Here is a 19,515-nt window from a genome sequence, read left to right as displayed (position 1 = left end):
TCCAAGCTCCACAAGTCTCCAAGCTTCAAAATCTTGTTCAAAGCCCACAACTCTTCAAAACAAGGAGAAAACTCATGAAAACTTTAAAAGATTTGAAGAAAAACCATGAAACAACCCAAGGAGAGCATGAACCTACCCTTGCACGAAAAGAGAGTGAAACACACTCCATTTCCGGTCAACGGGGCTTTTATAGGTGGCCAAACCGCCTCTCCTTCGGCGGCCTAAGCGGCATGCAAAACCATGCAACGTTCGGCAGCCGAACTTCTCCTTCGGTGGGCGAAACCATGCAATGTTCGGCAGCCGAACTTCTCCTTCAGTGGCCGAACCTGCAATTTGTCCCCTTGGTCTTTTTCTCTTTCAAAACCCAAATCCTTTGCATTCCAAACCATAAAATACGTAAAACCATTTTGAAAACTTTTCTCTAACCCTTCAAAGAACCTCCGACATCCTCGAATTCCATATTTCAACGGAAACCCGCCGGAAAGTAAGAGTTCCGATGCCGGCGTCTCGCCGGGTATTACAAGCTATCTCACCGCTGGGGTCCTCGGTTCCTCGGGTTCGAACCTACACAGGTGGACTCAAATGAGGGACCAACAAACACTAATAAGACTCTAAACATCTCCCCCAAAACCCCCTAAAACACCACAAAACATTCATAGAAAGCATGCAAAGGAAGGCTGAACAGGGCACTTTCAGCGGCAGGTTCGGCAGCCAAAAGTCCCTCTAGAGCAGAAACTCAGTCACCTTCGGCGGCAGGTTCGGCGGCCGAAAGTCCCCTCCAGAGCCAAAAGTCCAAACTTTTGGGGGTAGGGTTCGGCAGCCAAAACTGCCTCCTCAGGCAGGTTCGGCAGCCGAACATGGCTTCGGCTGCCGAACCTGAGTTCTTCCAGAATGGCAGAACTCAGCCTCTCATGCACAATTAACCTCCCAAATCCTCCAAATTCAAACCAAACCATGCAAAAACATGCATAAACGCACTCTTAAGCATTTAGGGGCTTAAAACTAACCTATACCCCAACAATATTACATTATAACAAACAATAAACATACATTTCATCATTAACTCACATAAACCCTAACATTTATAACTAACCTAATCATGCATTAAAACTCTCTAAAATCCCTCAAAATTTACATAAAGCATCAAAGAAGGGTAGGATCCCCACTTACCTCTTAAAAAATGAGAGGGGAGGCGATCCAAACTCGGAGATGGAAGAAATCAAGCTCCGAGGTCTCCAAGCTTCCAACTTCGATCTTAGCTCAAAAATCTTCAAAACCAAGTTAAAACTTGTCAAAAACATGAATGATTTGTAGGAAATCATCAAAACTAACTATGGAAGGGCATGGACTCACCTTTGCCCGAAAATGGGGAAGAAAACTCGCCCATTTTCGGACATGGGGCCTTTTATAGGTGGCTGGCCAGACCAACTTCGGGGGCCAAAGGTGCTCCCTAAAGTCACCAACGTTCGGCTGCCAAACCTGGATTTCCTTCCAAGGCACTTTTCTTTCAAAAACTCAATTTCTTTCTTACTTAAAACTTTAAAACACATGAAAACATTTTAGAAAAATATATTTTACCCTTCTAGAGGTTTCCGACATCCGAGATTCCACCGAAAAAATAGGAATTCTGATGCCGGGGTCTAGCCGGGTATTACAGGTTAGCTTATATGATTCTAGATGAATAACTTTTGAGACCTTAAACGGTCCTTTCCAGTTATCGCCTAGCTTACCAGGCTTGGGATTGCCGCTTGTTATATCCGTTCTATTGAGGACTAAGTCTCCTAAATTAAAGGCCCGCAGCCTGACTTTGCTATTGAACATTCTGGACATTTTATTTCAGTAAACTGCTATTCTGATTGCAGTCTTTTCTTTTCAGAATTCGACTTGGTCTAAATTGAATTGCATTTCTTAGAGATATCCTAAAATTTCAGGGTGTTGTGTCCTAAAATTGCTTACTTGTATTTCCACATGGATGACTGCCTCGGTCGCATATACAAAGAAAAAGAGTGTTTCCCCTGTGGCTGTTCTGGGAGTGATCTTGTATGCCCATAGTATGTGAGGTAACTCTTCGAGCCAGTTGCTTTTGGCTTGGTCGAGTCTTTTCTTCAGCCCTTGTAAGATGGTCCTGTTTGTGACCTCTTTCATACCATTGGAATGGAGATAATAAGCTAAGCTGAGCCTCAAGTCAATTTTTCATTTCTTGTAAAGTCTTTAAATCTAGTGCTTGCAAACTAAATTCCATTATTGGTTATCACTATTTTTGGTATTCTGAATCGGGTGAATATATTTTTTCTAAAGAAAGAGATTGCTTATTGGGTAGCAATAGATTGCTTATTAGGTAGCAATAGATTGTACTACCTCAGCTTCTGTCCATTTGCTGAAGTGATCTACTGCCACGACAATAAACTTTCTTGACTCAAACGCCTTTGGGAATGCGCCAAGGATGTCTATCCCCCCACTGAAAGAAAGGCCATGGGATTCCAATGGCCGCTTGCATTTCTCTCAAGCTCCTTAGGATATTTGTGTGTACTTGGCATCTCTGATACTTCTGGACAAGTTGCTTCGCATCCTGCATTATCATTGGCTAGTAGTACCCTTGTTTGAATGCTTTTCAGGCGATTGTACTAGCTCCTTCCTGACTCCCGCAATCATCTTCATGGATATCTCCTAAGATTTCCTAGCCTTCCTCCTCTGTAACACATCGTAACTATGGCTGTATGAAGGACCTGCTGCTGCTGCTATCTTGGCTAGAAGGTTTGCCTCTTCATTGTTGCCTCTGGCTACCTGGTGAAGTTTGCAGCTGCCTCGCTCGTCTTTAACGTTCGCCATTAGGGACCAAACCTTTTTCTCATATTTGACGAGGTTCAATTCTCGAACTTTGAACAGTCCTGCCATCGATTAACAAACAATTATGAGTTACTAAAAACAATGGATTTTTGGATATCTAATTCCTTGATGGTTCTCAGGGCTATTATTACAGTCTCGTACTCAGCTACGTTGTTGGTGTCATTGAAGGCAAGCTTTTTGCATATCGAAGCTTCATACTGGTTTAAGACTACAACAAGATCCCGATTCCTAAATTCCCGGCCCTGCAAGCTCCATCTGCCCAAACCTTCTATTCTTCTATGGTTGCTTCAGAGAACTCTGAAGGTTCTAACGGTGGAGTTATTTCCACGATAAAATCGACTAGTATCTAGGCTTTCATGGCCTTCCTTGGAATATACCTAATAACATATGCAGACAATATTACTGTCTAAGTGGACAACCATCCTGATAACTCCAGTCTGTGCAGAACCTTTCGCAGAGGGTAATCGATTCCGACTTGTAACACCCCCTACCCGATTATTTAACTAGCCGAGCTGGAGACATCACATTTTGTGACAGTTCTCTTTTTTTTTCTTTAATTTATATCATGTAATTCATGACTTTTTTTTTACCGAAAATCCGATATAGTTTCCCCTGAAATATGGAGTTAATTCCACCTGTGAATAGTAAAATCACACTTCTATAAACTTCATCCTTAACCCCCAAAATTCTTTCAACCTCAATACAATTTCAACTCAAATCAAACACTTCATAAACCATCTCATGAATCTCAACACAAAAACTTATACTAATGACCAATATTTAGACCAAAATTAAAATCTTCAAATATATCTAATTCACAACCATATTCAACTTCATCTCTAAAACTTTATGTACATGCCATATTTTCAAAATCAACTTTATATAAAATTTACAAAATATATCCCAAGATAGTTAATGATGTAATTCTGGTTGGGTTAATGCAGATCTTTATCTACTGCTCCTTGGAACTACAACCTGCACAAGGAAAAATAAAGTCCTATGCGTTACGCAAATTGTTTAGTGGTGCTCAACTTTTTTTAAATAAAACATTTAAATCAAAATTTATTTATTAACAATAAATCAAACAAATGACAATAAACTATATAGCAAATAATTTGAAATAATTCTAAATCATATTATTATTATTATTATTATTATTATTATTATTATTATTATTATTATTATTATTATTATTATTATTATTAATTTTCATAGTCCTTTATTTTTTTTTATTATGTAAAAAGTTTTGTTCTCTCTTAATACTTTTATTTATTTATTACTTTTATTTTCTTTTTGGCCCCTATAAATTTAAATGGGATTATTAAGTCAGATAAGGCAACTATATTTGTAGGACACAAAGTGCCAGATAACTTTATAACTCAAAACCCGAGTTTATAACCGTAGCATATGAATCTAATAGGACAAATTTCTAACAATGGTGTGGAGCAAACTTATATCATTCCAATGGATCCAAGAGTAGTTCAAAATCATATTCATATAATCCATATATATTTAGGGCATGCTTTAACTCATATGGGACAGATTTGGTGCAACATTTGCAATCATAGGCTGAGGGAGCCTAATCAAACCTATGGGCTAAAACTACATAAAGGAAAGCCTAAAGTGAAGATCAAGTAAGGCTTTTGTGAAGATTCAACTTTGTTATGATGGGCTTGCTAGTTTTATTATTTAAACACTTGTTTTATTTTAGTTTTGTTTGGGCTTGTATTCTGGCCATATTTTATCTTTTATGTTTTGGAGTGTTGGGCCATGTTTTGGGCTTATGTTTTAATACTTATGTGTTATTTTAGTATGTGATTGGGCTTGGGCCTTATGTGTTTAAGTCAGGCCCAAGAAGAGTGTCTTAGGGTTTTAATTGTTTTTCTCCTTACTATATAAGGATAAGAAACAATTGTAAGAGACAGCTTTTAATCAAACTTTTCAGAATTTCTTTCATGCCTTTGGTGTGTATTGCTTTGAGTGAGAGTGAGGATTTGCTTTCATCAATTGCACCAGGAATCTTGGCTAACTTATCAACTATTCGTTGTGGCGTTTGTCGGATTCTCATCTAAATCCTTCGATCATTGGTGTTTCAGCTTCTCTAAGTTTGGGGTGCCATAGGAGGTGGGTTTATCAAATCTTTGGATTTCGTATCTACTTGTGCGTGTGAGTTTGAGGCTTGTGCCATAGGGTTCCGCGTCAGTTGGTATCAAAGCCAAAAGTGAGGTAAATTCTTATTTATCTTAGGATCTAGGGTTTTTGAGTTTTCCTTGTCTTTCTTGTTCTTTTCGGTGAAAGCTTTTGTATCCATGGCTGCACCTTCTTGATTATTAATCTAAAAAAAAAAATTGAAATCCAAAAAAAAAAAAAAAAATCGCCTTTGCCTTATTTACTTGATCTAGCTGAAATTGTGATATACTTCCTTTTTCGTCCATATTGCCTTACCTATTTCAATTGATTGCAGTAAATTATAGGAATCAATTTTGAATTTTGAATTTTGAATTGGGTTGAATCCAGATTATGAGATAAAAGAAATTCTGCCTATTGCCTAAAGTGCACATTTAAGGCAATTGCATCTACATTGATTTGATGTCAAATCCTTCTTTTAACACCAGAATTTTCGTCCATGTCTCTGATCTGAGAGAAATTTACATTTTTTTTTCTGATTCTATTTGCAGTGTTTTGATACTTTCCTTTTTGGGTAGATTTAATTAGATCCATATTTAATTTGCTTTGAAGTGAATTAATTTCAAACTTTTGTCCAGGTTCGTTTTTATTTGAATTCAAAGTTTCTTTTTTTGATTTAAACTTGCTTTTGCTTCCTTGACATTGCTGGAGTATTGTTTGCTTGGGTCTATACTCTAGGTGATATTTTCAAGTAGCACAAAACCTAGTTCGTGTGTTACTTTCCCAAATTGTCAGTGTCTTCTTTCTAGTTTTTGCGCGCTTCGTTCTTTCTTTAGGTTTTCTTTTTTTGTTTCATTAAACGCACCTTGTGGTTAGTTGGTTGACCTTAGTTTCTGAAGTGCAATTGAAGAATCAGCAAAAGAGTGGTAAGTGTGCAAACACTTGAGTTCTTTCTTTTCTAACACAATATTTGCTAGTTCTCGTTGTTCTTTGTTGATTAAAGGTAGGATGAGTAAAGATCAGAATGTCTCACCAGCGTCCACTTCTACAAGAATACCTCAAAGAACTCATAATTGCAATAATGACTGTGATGATTCGGATGTGTTTGTTAATAATGTGTTGCTTGCTGCACATTGTGAGATGCTTGTTGCTAGGCGTGCTCTGAATATGCAGGTTAAGGAAGAAAGCCTGAAACAACGGGAAAACATATTTCACACTAGGTGTTTGGTTAATGGAAAAGTGTGTACTGTCATTATTGATGGAGGTAGTTGTGCAAATGTGGCTAGTGTGTATATGGTGGAGAAATTGGGCTTGGCTTCTATTAAACACCCTAAGCCATACAGATTGCAATGGTTGAACGATTGTGGTGAGGTCAGAGTTACACGCCAGGTGGTTATACCATTTTCTATTGGTAGGTATAAGGATGAGATCTTGTGCGATGTGGTACCTATGCAGGCAAGCCATATATTGTTGAGTAGGCCGTGGTAATATGATAGAAAGGTGCAACATGATGGGCTCAATAACAAGTACTCCTTCACTCATGAAGGACAGAAGCTTATACTCGCTCCTTTATCACCTCAAGAGGTATATGCCGATCACATAAAAATGCTGGAGAGGGAGAGGGAGGCTTCGGCCTTGGCTACAAAGGTGAGTGAGAGCTTGAGTTCTGTGGAAAAAATGAGAGAAAAGAGTGAGTTTGAGGGTAACGAGGCTGGAAAAGAATCAAGACTAGTTCAAGGAGGGAAGATGGAGAAAGAAAAGGAGAAAGAAGAGGCTAAAGTTCCAATGTCAACTTCCATAGAGATTCAAATTGAAGAGGAAGTTGTAATGCATGCATCTAATGTAGTTGTTCTAGAAAATTCCATTAATGAGCTTATAGAAGAGGTTGTGAATGATGGTGGACATGGGGAGCACATGATTGATGAGGTGGAGGAGGTGAATAAGACTGTTTTGGAAGTTGTAGAAGAGAATGGGTCACATCCACATGATCTTTCTATGACTAATATTTTTATGTCTAGTTCATTTGTTCTTGATGTGCAGGTTGTTGATGAAAACATCCATGATGAAAGTTTTATACTATTTCCACCTATTCAAAAGGAGGTCTTTGAAGATACATGGGTGCCTAAAGCTTTCCTTCTTGACATAAATATCAGCAAGATTCGAGGACGAATCTTTTCTAAAGAAAGAGGGAATGATATGAATCTAATAGGACAAATTTCTAACAATGGTGTGGAGCAAACTTATATCATTCCAATGGATCCAAGAGTAGTTCAAAATCATATTCATATAATCCATATATATTTAGGGCATGCTTTAACTCATATGGGACAGATTTGGTGCAACATTTGCAATCATAGGCTGAGGGAGCCTAATCAAACCTATGGGCTAAAACTACATAAAGGAAAGCCTAAAGTGAAGATCAAGTAAGGCTTTTGTGAAGATTCAACTTTGTTATGATGGGCTTGCTAGTTTTATTATTTAAACACTTGTTTTATTTTAGTTTTGTTTGGGCTTGTATTCTGGCCATATTTTATCTTTTATGTTTTGGAGTGTTGGGCCATGTTTTGGGCTTATATTTTAATACTTATGTGTTATTTTAGTATGTGATTGGGCTTGGGCCTTATGTGTTTAAGTCAGGCCCAAGAAGAGTGTCTTAGGGTTTTAATTGTTTTTCTCCTTACTATATAAGGATAAGAAACAATTGTAAGAGACAGCTTTTAATCAAACTTTTCAGAATTTCTTTCATGCCTTTGGTGTGTATTGCTTTGAGTGAGAGTGAGGATTTGCTTTCATCAATTGCACCAGGAATCTTGGCTAACTTATCAACTATTCGTTGTGGCGTTTGTCGGATTCTCATCTAAATCCTTCGATCATTGGTGTTTCAGCTTCTCTAAGTTTGGGGTGCCATAGGAGGTGGGTTTATCAAATCTTTGGATTTCGTATCTACTTGTGCGTGTGAGTTTGAGGCTTGTGCCATAGGGTTCCGCGTCAATAACCGTAGCTGTAAAATATATCAGTCGTACCTGTAGGGTACCTTATTGTATCCCAAAAATCAGTGTAACTATAGTGCAGTACTGTAATATTTATATATGTTATGCCACACCCTTAAATTAACTCACAATTCCTACCAAACTTACTAGGGTCAGACTTTAAATAATTTATACATTTAAACACGAGGACAAAAATTTCAATATAGCGTAACTTTAGATTATTCAATCCGTAATATTTATGCTTTTAAACACTGTCATATCATATAAACCTATTAATTTAACTCAACTACATAAACAAAAAATTCAGAATTTAATCCTTAATTAATTAACTAATATTATTTTTTTATCATCTAATCTAATATCTTTTTCTATTTATCGCGTTACATCATATCTCATTTCTCTTTTTCTTTTAATTTTTATTTTTATCCAATAATTTTTTTTCAACCCTAATTTAACTAATTTACAACGTTTAACATATAAAAAGTAGTATTCCTTATTTAGTCTAATAAATTTTCTTGTTACTATATCTTAGCCAAATTATATCCCTATCAAAGAAAGTAGAGACTTTCTACTTGGTCCATAACTTGAGTTTTGGTCAAATTATATATTAATTCCAAAATTTTTTATCTATCAAGTTTATCACTTTTTTCAAACTTTAATCATGCAATATAATTAAAATATTATTCATGTGATCTAGTTCTACTAAGGTAGTAAAATTTTCAAATAAAAATAATTAACAAATTCTTGAATTTATTCAAATAAAGTTGATCACAAATCTTAAATCTTCCAAAATTTTCCACAAACTTAAAATTTCTATTCTTCCTTTCCTTTCTCTTTGGAGTTTCAACTCTTCCCTTCCTCTTCTTCTTCATGAAATATAAATAAATAAATCATATTAATGCAATATCTCTCATAAATATTCACATAAAAATGATAAGAAACATTCCTACATCAAAAACCCTAACATACCTTTAAAATTTCCAATACTTAGTTACTATTCACTCTCCCTCAACCTTAAATTTTCTCCTTGATTCTTCCTCCTACCTTGAATATTTAACTTGGGAAAGGACTTGGATGAGATGGGCTAGCAAGTTGGGTGGAAAATTGGAAGAAAATGGAGTATAATTGGAAAGAAGAATTTTAGGAAAAAATGGGGATGGATGAACGACACTTTTTTTTTTGGGAAGAAGATGGTTTCTTCTACTCTTTTCTTTTCTTTCATTTTTTTTTTTATAAAACTCATTTGGTTAAGCGGTTAGCATTGAGCCACTTGTCTTTAAATTAAATTTTAATTTATCTTCTTCTTTTTTTCTTTTTCTTTTTTTATTCTTTTTCTTTTTGTATTCTTTTTTTTTATTTTTTATTTCTTTTTTTTTTGGGATGTTATATGACTTCTATGATGTGTGACTCGAAGTATGGTCACAACTTTGCGGCCAACATGAGGACTACAAACGCCAATTTTTCGAGAGGAGGATAATTCAACTCTGTCCCTTTCAGAACTTGGCTAGCATAATATACCGGGCTTTGTTTCCCATTATTTTTGCGAACGAGTATCAAGCAAACTATTTTATGTATCATAGACAAATATAGAAATAAGATTTCACCTTCGACATGCGGGCTTAGCAATAGAGGAGATGAAAAAAAAGATTTTTAGATTTTCAAAAGCTTCTGCACATTCTTTCCCTCTCTCAAACTTACATTTTCCCTTCAACGACTTGAAGAACGGGAGACACCTTCTAGCCGAACATGATATGAATCGACCTAGAGCAGTGACTCGCCCATTTAACCTCTGTACTTCATTGATTATTTTGGGTGCTTTCATATTTTGGATAATGCTAATCTTCCCAGGATTCGCTTCTATGCCTCTTTCTAAGATGATATATCCTAGAAACTTTCTCGCCTTTACTCCGAAGGTATACTTTTTAGGATTCAGCTTCATGCCTGCTTTATCCAGGACGTCAAAGACTCTCCGTATATCCTCTAGGTGGTCTTCTAATGATCGGCTCTTTACCACCATATCGTCCACATAAACCTCTACGGTTGATCCCACCATGTCTTTAAAGATTCCTGATACCAACCTTTGGTATGTGGCTCCTGCATTTTTTAAACCGAAAGGCATTACCTTATAGCAAAAAATTCCTTTGTCAGTTATGAACGTGATCTTCTCTGCGTCTTTGGTATCCATCATGATTTGGTAGTATCCTGAGATGGTATCAAGGAAGGAAACCACTGTATGGTCGAGTCTATTAATCTATCGATGGATAGCAACGGGTAATGATTTTTTGGACATGCTTTATTTAGATTAATGAAATTCACACACATCCTCCACTTTCTGTTAGCTTTCTTTACCAGGACTGCATTGGCTAGTCATGTGGGGTACTACACTTCCTTTATCAATCTTGTATTCAAAAGCTTATCAACCTCTTCTTTAATTATCTGTTGTCTCTATGGTGCTTTCTTTTCTTTTGTTGGATTGGTTTGATGTTCTTGTCAATAGATAGCTTGTAGGTGAAAAGAGTCGGGTCTATACCCGTTACCTTTTTTGGAGATCAAATGAAAGCGGTTGCTCGGCTCTTTAGCAACTCTACTAGATGAGTCTTTATTTCACCGGTTAATGTGGTGTCAAATCGTACCTTTTTCTCCTTACCTATATGGACCTCCTCTATCGAGTTTGTTGGTTTTAGCTTTACGTGAGACTCTAGTTTCTCCAGCAATTAATGGACATGGCTACTTTTCCAAGACTTTTTATTGGGCATCCGTAACCTTCTTTGGCCAGTCTCGAGTTACCTCGAACTACTGCTATTCCCTCTAGAGCTGAAAGCTTAAGACACATAGTATCCATATTAATAATGATACCGTGACAATTTAGGATCGGACGACCGAGTATAACATTGTATGCAAATCGAATATCTACCACAGAGAACTCTATATATAACTCTCGCCTATACTTTTCGTCCCCTAGCACTAGAGGAAGGTTAATGATACCCAGCACTACCACGGTCTTATCTCTTAATCCTACTAAAGGATACGAAACTTTGATAAGGTTGTTTTTATCCAAGCCTAATTTCTTAAAAACATTTAAGATGAGAAAGTTTGCGAAGCTACCTGTATCCACTAATATCTGCCTTACCTCGTACTGGTTCAGGAGGATCTTAACAATCAGCGGGTCGTTTTGAAAGAATTCAGTTGCTTTTGTCAACTGGACCGAACTTCACTTATTACTTGGTTCATGGTTCTTGATCAACAGATAGGACGTCTTCTCTACCTGCTTATTTTTTCCTTTGCTTTTATCAGGTCCTCCCATAATGACATGTACGATTTCAGCCATTCGAAGAGATAAAGAGGAGAGATTCCTTTTTTTTTAGATAGAAAAGGAACAAGAACCGATTTTAATACAAATAAACAAAGAAAGTTCAATGGATTTCTCGGCAATGGAACCAAATGATGTTGCTGAAATTAGATTAATGGCGTGATAGGAATGGAATTGTGTTGTGATTGGTTAGAATATACAAGGAATAGAATGTGAGATGATGGTGGGTACCCACGACAGCCACTCTGACATTCAAGTTAGAATATCAACGAGTAGAGAGAATGCAATGAATTGCTTAGAGCTTTTGTGTTAGAGAATAATATACTTTTGTCTTTGTGATTCTTCTCCTTTTATACAGTGAGAAGGTGGAGGTAAATATGACATTTTCCGATAATCCGATGGTAATGTAGTTGATTGCTTAATAAGAGTCATCACCAGCTAATAGATTGGTAATCCAACAATTACAGGCATAATGAAAATACGCTGGGTTATGCTAGATAACGGTAACTTTATACCAAAATTGTCCCTATCGAAAGAAGGGCAAGTCTTTAATGATAATCCGGATGTTTGAGGTGTCTAGGTTTTTCATTCTTACTTATCAGATCTTTGCCACGTTGCCTTATTGTACAATGACAGTTCATTACTTACTTTGGACGATTGTTTTACAGCATCACTTCCTAATATATCTATTTCATATATTAAATATGCTATTATATTTGTATTGGTAATTTTTTCTTAATTATTTTTTTCTCTATTTTGATTTATATTTTTTTGAAGTTTATCATTATAAATTGAGTTATATATATATATAAATAATAAATTACTGATTGATTGAGCTAATTATAATTTAAACTTTCCATATGTTATATTATAATATTATAATTTTAATATTTTACTATAGAATTAAATTATCAAATATATATTATATTTTTATAATAAAAATATAAATATTAAAGTATTTTTCATAATATAATTTTATATTAGATTTCAAATAAATTTTTTCTATTTTATTTTATATTTTTCTAAATTTTATTGTTGTAATTTAGTTTATATATATATATATATATGTATATATATAATAAATTAAAAAATGATTGAGTTAATTATATATGTAAAATTTTTATATACAATATTATAAAATTATAATATTATAATTTTTTACAAAATATAAATTATGATTTTATAATAAAAATATAAACATTGAAATATTTTTTTCTAATATAATTTTATATTGAAAGTCATATAACAAGTAAAAAAATATGCAATGCTTATAAATGTGCGAAAGGAAATACTTTAAATTTAATTAAATATTTTTAAAGTTTTATTGATGAGGTTGTTTTGATTTTATTAATAAGTTTAAAATAATATTGAAGGATATTATTTTAATTTTAAAAACTATCTTAATTTGAAACTTAATATCTGTCTATAATATATATAAATACATAAATGTGTGAATGAGAAGGAAAACCCTCCAAATTTATTTAAATGTCCATATAATTTTAAAAACTACGTTAAGTTTAAATTAATTTTAAAATTATTTAAATACTAAAATAATAAAACAAAATATTTTACATAATTATTATACCATATTACTTAAATATTTTTATATTTGAAATAAATAATTATAGTTAAAAATAATAAATAAATTTAAAATATTCTAAAATTTTTAATTTAAAATTAATTATAAAATATAATAAAATTTATTAATTGTAATCTTTGTAATTTTTAGATTAAATTATATCAATCTCATCTTAACATTAAATAGCTCTATCATTATTCGATCGGCCTTTATCTTTATATGACTCTTTATATGATTTTTATATAAATAAATACTGTTAAAATAAAATAATATTTTAAAATGGATAGATTATAACAATTTTTATAAAAAATAAATTTAAAAAAAATTACTTTTAAAAATAGTTTAAACATAATAAAAATAATTATATATTGACACAAAATAAAGAAAAATACTTCTACATATATGTCGTATGTTAATTATAAAATTATATTTTTATTAGTTTTTTTAAGTAGCGGAATGTAAACATGATTATTTTTTTATTTTAATTTATGTTTTTTGAATTTCATTATTATAAATTTTATTCATGTACAAATAATAAATTAGGGTTTGATTAAACTAATTATATATTTAAATTTTTTATATATAATATTATAATTTTAATATTTTATTATAAAACTAAATTATAAAATATATATTATAAATTTTGTAATAAAAATATAAATATGTAAGTGTTTTTTATAATATAATTTTATATTATATGTAAAAATTTTTTCTTAAAATTTTCATATATAATATTATAATTTTTCCAACATATATATTATGATTTTTATAATAAAAATTTAAAGATTGGAGTATTTTTTATAATATGATTTTATATTATATATTTTGTAACAAAGATTTTATATTATATTTAAAAGTGATATAAAATGAGTTATTTTATAAAATTTTGGAGTAAAAGAAATGTCAAATATTAATTAAGAAAAAATAAAGTTGCTGTTTGACATTTTATATAAACTTCAGAACCAATTGAAGTAGATGTTTTTTATAAAAAAAAAAAAAAAAAAAAAAAAAAAAAAAAAAGAGTAATTTCATTAATTACGGTAATTGTTATATTATCTAATATTTTTTTATGGTTAATTTTATATACAGTTCATAGCAAGAGACTTATAATTAAAGAATAATTAAAACTATCTTATATTACAACATAATTTGAAAACTTTATTATATAAATTACGAGAATTGAAAGGACATAAAACGAATCAGATATCAAAGTAACCAGCCTAATCCACACTAAAATAACCAACCAATTATCTCTTTAGCGTCCAAAATTAAACTGATCATATGCATATCCTCTATTAAGCATAAACATAGACATAATATCTTAAATGTATTTTATACTCAAAAAAACATGCCAAGGAGAAATTCCTTTCCCTTTAGCAGAAGTACAGTATTTCCCGATTAACTTCGCCTATCCTACATCCTCTTTTTCTTTTTCTTTTTCTGTTTCTTTTTTTTTTTTGTTCACCCTCCTGCTCTCCAGGAGTCATACATGAAAATGAAGATTCTTAGAGTTCATCATGTGAATCTTCATCATCAGCTGATCCACCACCTGGGGCTCCGCCAGACCTCTGATACACCGCAGTGATGATTGGGTTGCAAACAGCTTCAACCTCCTTGAGCTTCTCTTCATAGTCTTCCTTCTCAGCGCTCTGGTTATCATCCAGCCACTCGAGAGCCTCTTTCACAGCAGCTTCAATTTTATCCTTCTCATCAGCCTCAAGTTTGTCAGCGAGCTTGTCTTTGTCATTAATTTGGTTCTTCATGTTATATACATATGTCTCCAGACTGTTACGAGCATCAATCTTTTCTTTCACCTTCTTGTCCTCCTCAGCAAACTCTTCTGCCTCTCGGACCATTCGCTCAATTTCCTCCTGGCTCAGACGACCCTTGTCATTTGTAATGGTGATCTTCTCAGATTTACCCGTGCCTTTGTCTTCAGCCTTGACATTTAAGATACCGTTGGCATCAACTTCGAATGTGACCTCAATTTGAGGGGTTCCCCTGTTTAGTCAAAGAATCGAACTATGTAAAAACTCCCAACATTGATGAGGGGCACTTGTTCAAAAAAATTAACCATGGATGGACACTGACCTTGGGGCAGGAGGAATGCCACTCAGATCGAATTTCCCAAGCAGTCTGCAATCCTTCGTGAGACTCCTTTCACCTTCAAAGACCTAAAATCAAAGGAGAAGCAACTAAGTTTTAAGAACATTATCCAACAAAAAAAAAAAAAAAAAGAACAAGGCAAGCAAATATAAGAATAATTGTACCTGAATAGAGACAATTGTCTGCTGATCCTGGTAAGTCGTGAAAACTTGAGATTTCTTGGTTGGGATAACAGTGTTCCTTGGAATCAACTTGGTCATCACCCCACCAACTGTTTCAATACCCAGGGTGAGAGGAGCCACGTCCAGAAGAAGGATATCTGCATCCAATATGTGACAGGGCAATTGTCAGTCAAAGGTCAATGCTGCAGTCTCCAAAAGACACACCATCTTCACAAGCAATGCAATTATCATGCATAAATGAGAATCACCAAGCACTTACCTTTGGTTTCATCACCACCCTCTCCACTCAAGATGCCACCCTGTACAGCAGCACCATAAGCAACAGCTTCATCTGGGTTCACACCCTTGTTAGGCTCCTTTCCATCGAAGTAATCCTTAAGGAGCTGTTGAACCTTCGGAATTCTAGTGCTGCCACCAACAAGAACAATCTCCTCAATCTGGTTTTTCTCCAGTCCTGCATCTTCCATGGCCTTCTTCACAGGTCCCATGGTCTTTCTGAACAAATCATTGTTCAATTCTTCAAAGCGAGCTCTAGTGAGTGGTTCAGAGAAGTCGACTCCATCAAAAAGTGATTCAATCTCCACTCGGACTTGGTGCTGGCTGCTCAGAGCTCTCTTGGCTCTCTCACATTCCCTCCTAAGCTTTCCAAGGGCCCTGTTGTCCTTGCTGATATCCTTTCCATGCTTCTTCTTGATCAGTTTAATGAAGTACTCCATAATCCTCTGATCAAAGTCCTCACCTGGAAGAAAATAAATGATAAAGAGTACAATCACAAAACCTGAATCCATAGCCTAGTGATATCAGTGAAAGGCTAAAAATAACCAGAAGAATGCATATAAAATTCTCACCTCCCAAATGTGTGTCTCCATTTGTTGAGAGAACTTCAAAAACACCATTATCAATTGTCAAGATACTGACATCGAATGTTCCACCACCAAGATCAAAGACAAGAATGTTCTTCTCGCCTCCTTTCTTATCCAAACCATAAGCAATGGCAGCAGCAGTTGGTTCATTAATAATTCTTGCCACATTTAGTCCAGCAATAACGCCAGCATCCTTGGTGGCCTGCCTCTGGGCATCATTGAAGTAAGCTGTTCATAATGAACAGTACAACAGAATTAATAACTGTAAAGAACTGACAGAACAATGAATATGGCTTTCCTTCACTGGGAAAATTCGAATAAAGCATTACTAACCAGGAACAGTGACTACAGCATCCTTGATTTTCTTCCCAAGGAATGATTCAGCTGTTTCCTTCATCTTAGTCAGAATCATAGCGCTGATCTCTTCAGGACTAAAGACCTTGGTCTCCCCATCCCTAATCTTAACCTGGATATAAGGCTTTCCATCCTTATTCACAATCTTATATGGAACCAGCTTCATGTCCCTTTGGACCTCCTTGTCCTCAAACCTGTAAAAAGAGAAGCCACAATGAGCACACAACTCAAAAATCTCCCCTAGATCTTCTAAAGACAAACGTAGATTAAACGAGTAGAATGCATTACTTTCTTCCGATAAGTCTCTTGACATCGAAGATGGTCCTTTCGGGATTGACGGCTGCCTGGTTCTTTGCAGCCTCACCGATTAGCCTCTCACTGTCGGTGAAAGCAACCCACGATGGGGTAATACGGTTTCCTTGGTCATTTGCTACAATTTCAACATGACCGTTCTTGTAAACACCAACACAAGAATAAGTAGTCCCGAGATCTATCCCAATGACTGTTCCCAACTTTGTGGCTTCTTCTTTTGCAATGGAAATTGCAAAGAGACATCCTAAAATGCAGATTTAACTACGTTAAAACTGGACAAATTCCAACAACTCATAACTGGAAACTATCAACTCCAGGAGCGTAATCAGGGGAACTAAATTAAAAAAAGGAAAATAAAATTTTAAAATGGTTACTGAAACAAGGAAACAGCTATCAGCGTAGAAGACAATAATCGATAAACATGAAAGCAAAGCACCATGCATGATGGCTTTAAATCAAGCATTACGAGTTAAATCAAGCGCCCAAAAACTTGTTAGATTCCCTTCCATGACTAATTAATATTTTGTTCAGTAATCATAGAATTTTGCACTCGTTAACGGAAACAGGGGAAGGTGATATTGACACTAGTATTACGTAACAAAGCACTGAAATCACTAATGTAGCATGTATCTCGATAATGCTATTGGTCACCTAATTACTTCTTAAATAATAGATCATCATTTCGTTGAAGAAGAGAAGAATACTAAAAAACAAACATTTCCATCACAACCAACAAAATCCACAGATCTAACGCATGACTGAATCGTATCAATAGCTGAAAATAGTAATCTGAAAATCAAGCTGATCTACGGCAGTAATTTTGCCTACGATGAACAACAAATCAACGAAAATAAAGAGACAAAACGAAAATAAAAAATAGAAAACCAGTGCGATCTCGAGAAGGAACACTCACCAAAGAAGACGATGGCTAATACAACCAGTCCACGAGCTCTCCACGAGCAAGCCATCGGAACAACTCTTCTTTACCTTTCCTTTACTTTTCCTTTTTCTGTCTCTGGATTAAGTGGTGTGTTTCTAGGTTTCGACGTTCGAAGCTATTTTTAACCGTGTGTTGCTCTGCAGAATCGTGCGTGAGGCTTCAACTTATAGAGGGGAAAGTCCCGTTAATCGGGTTGAAAGAAAATTTTCCCCAGTTCAAAGTGAAGGGAACATGTCATCGGAGATGACATGGACCAATAAGATTTCGAAATGAAATTATTCAGCCAATTAAATTGGTTCTTGTGTTCGGAAAGTCGTGGCCGATTATGACTACTCGACATATCTACGTGTTGCCTTATGCTTTGCCTTTTTTTTTTTTTTTTTTTGGAATTTTAATATGTATCGGTTATTGTTGCCTAAGCCCAATACCGAAGTTTCCAGAACTGCTCGAGTGTTTGGGCTTTACTAAAGCCTAATTATTTTTTATTAAAAAAAAAAAAAACATGATGAGTAGACGATATAAGTCTAGACATCTATATCTTTATTAAAGTTAAAACAAAGACAAAGCTTAAGACTACCCTATATTCAGTATTTTATTTTTCTATTTTTAAAAAAATATTAAATTTTTAAAATTTTTCTGTCTTTTGATTGGTCCATTTTAATCTACTAATATTTAATTTATAATATAATAACTGAAATTGTTTTAAACGTAATCTAATTTAATTCTTATAAAATTAATATAATTTAATATCATTTTCTAATTTCATACCGGTAAAATTTAATATTTAAATTTTTAAATTATTTATATTTACAGGCAGTAAGTATATATGAGTAAATTTTAAAAGTTTCATATTCTATTCCAATTTCTAATTTTTAATCTTTATTTTAAAAAAAAATTAATTATTTAAATTTCAGTATTTTATTTTTTTAATAAAATTTTAGGATTTTTTTTATATTTTTTATATTTTGATTGGCTAATTTTATTATATTTTTAACTAAAAATTAATAATTTTTAAAATGTAATTTAATATATTTACTCTTAAAAAATAATTTAATATATTTACCTGACTTAATCTGTAAAACTAACATAATCTAATTTAATCATCTAATCTAATATGCTGAACTAAATTTTTAAAATTTATGAATTACCTACATTTATGTATAAGCCGAAAAAAGTTAAGAGATTTTTGACCCGCAATCATGGCTTCAAGTTTAAAGAGCGGAACTTTCTAAACTTATTTATTGCGCTTCTTCTTTATAAAAGCCATTCTTTTCTCTTATTCTTTTTGTTACTTTTTTTTTCATATACGCTTGTTTTTTTTATCTATTATTGATTTTTAATCGGCAGTCATAACTTCAAATCGAAAGAAAGAAACTTTTTAAACTTATTTTTTACTCTTTTTTATCTATATAAATTATAATATCCGGTTAGACTCCGGCGTCGGAATTCCAACCTTCCGACAGAATTTCCGTTAGAATCCGGAATTTCGGATGTCGGAACCTCCTAGAAGGGCAAAACATGATTTTACAAAATGATTTTCATGATTTTATTGATTGGTTTTGAATTAAAGTTTTAAAATGGAAGAAAAATATTTTGAAAGAAAAATCCAAGTTCGGCCGCCGAATATGGTGCTGCTGCGGGAGCTCTCCTTTTGGCCCCCGAAGGTGGTCTGGCCAGCCATCTTTAAAAGGCCTTCAGTCCGAAAAGGGGCGAGTTTTTCTCTCCATTTTTGGGCAAAGGTGAGTTCTTGCTCTCCCTTTGATGATTTTATGATTTTCTTTCAAATCCTTCAATGTTTTCACGAGTTTTCTCTTGTCTTTGAAGATCTAAGCTTAAAACCGAGTTTTTGAAGCTTTGCAGACCGTTTGACTCATCTCCATATTGGGGTTGCTGTCACTCCTAGAT

General features: G+C 33.9%; 1 protein-coding gene across 1 annotated transcript; it reads right to left on the bottom strand.

Annotated features, from left to right (window-relative positions):
- Positions 1-14,161: 14,161 nt before the first annotated feature.
- On the bottom strand, positions 14,162-17,768 carry LOC110626786 (luminal-binding protein). The gene is made up of 8 exons (XM_021772877.2): positions 17,584-17,768; positions 16,647-16,914; positions 16,338-16,552; positions 15,990-16,232; positions 15,401-15,880; positions 15,124-15,278; positions 14,945-15,027; positions 14,162-14,854 (listed from the first exon to the last, which is right to left on the bottom strand). Exons 1-8 carry the CDS (start codon positions 17,636-17,638, stop codon positions 14,359-14,361), a joined length of 1,995 nt encoding a protein of 664 aa, XP_021628569.1. The 5' UTR covers positions 17,639-17,768; the 3' UTR covers positions 14,162-14,358.
- Positions 17,769-19,515: the final 1,747 nt, after the last annotated feature.

This window comes from Manihot esculenta, chromosome 1 (genome assembly GCF_001659605.2).
Source record: "Manihot esculenta cultivar AM560-2 chromosome 1, M.esculenta_v8, whole genome shotgun sequence".
In the NCBI taxonomy this organism is placed as follows: Eukaryota; Viridiplantae; Streptophyta; class Magnoliopsida; order Malpighiales; family Euphorbiaceae; genus Manihot; species Manihot esculenta.
The sequence above is the reverse complement of the archived record's forward strand: the minus strand, read 5'-3'. Positions and strand labels throughout refer to the sequence as shown.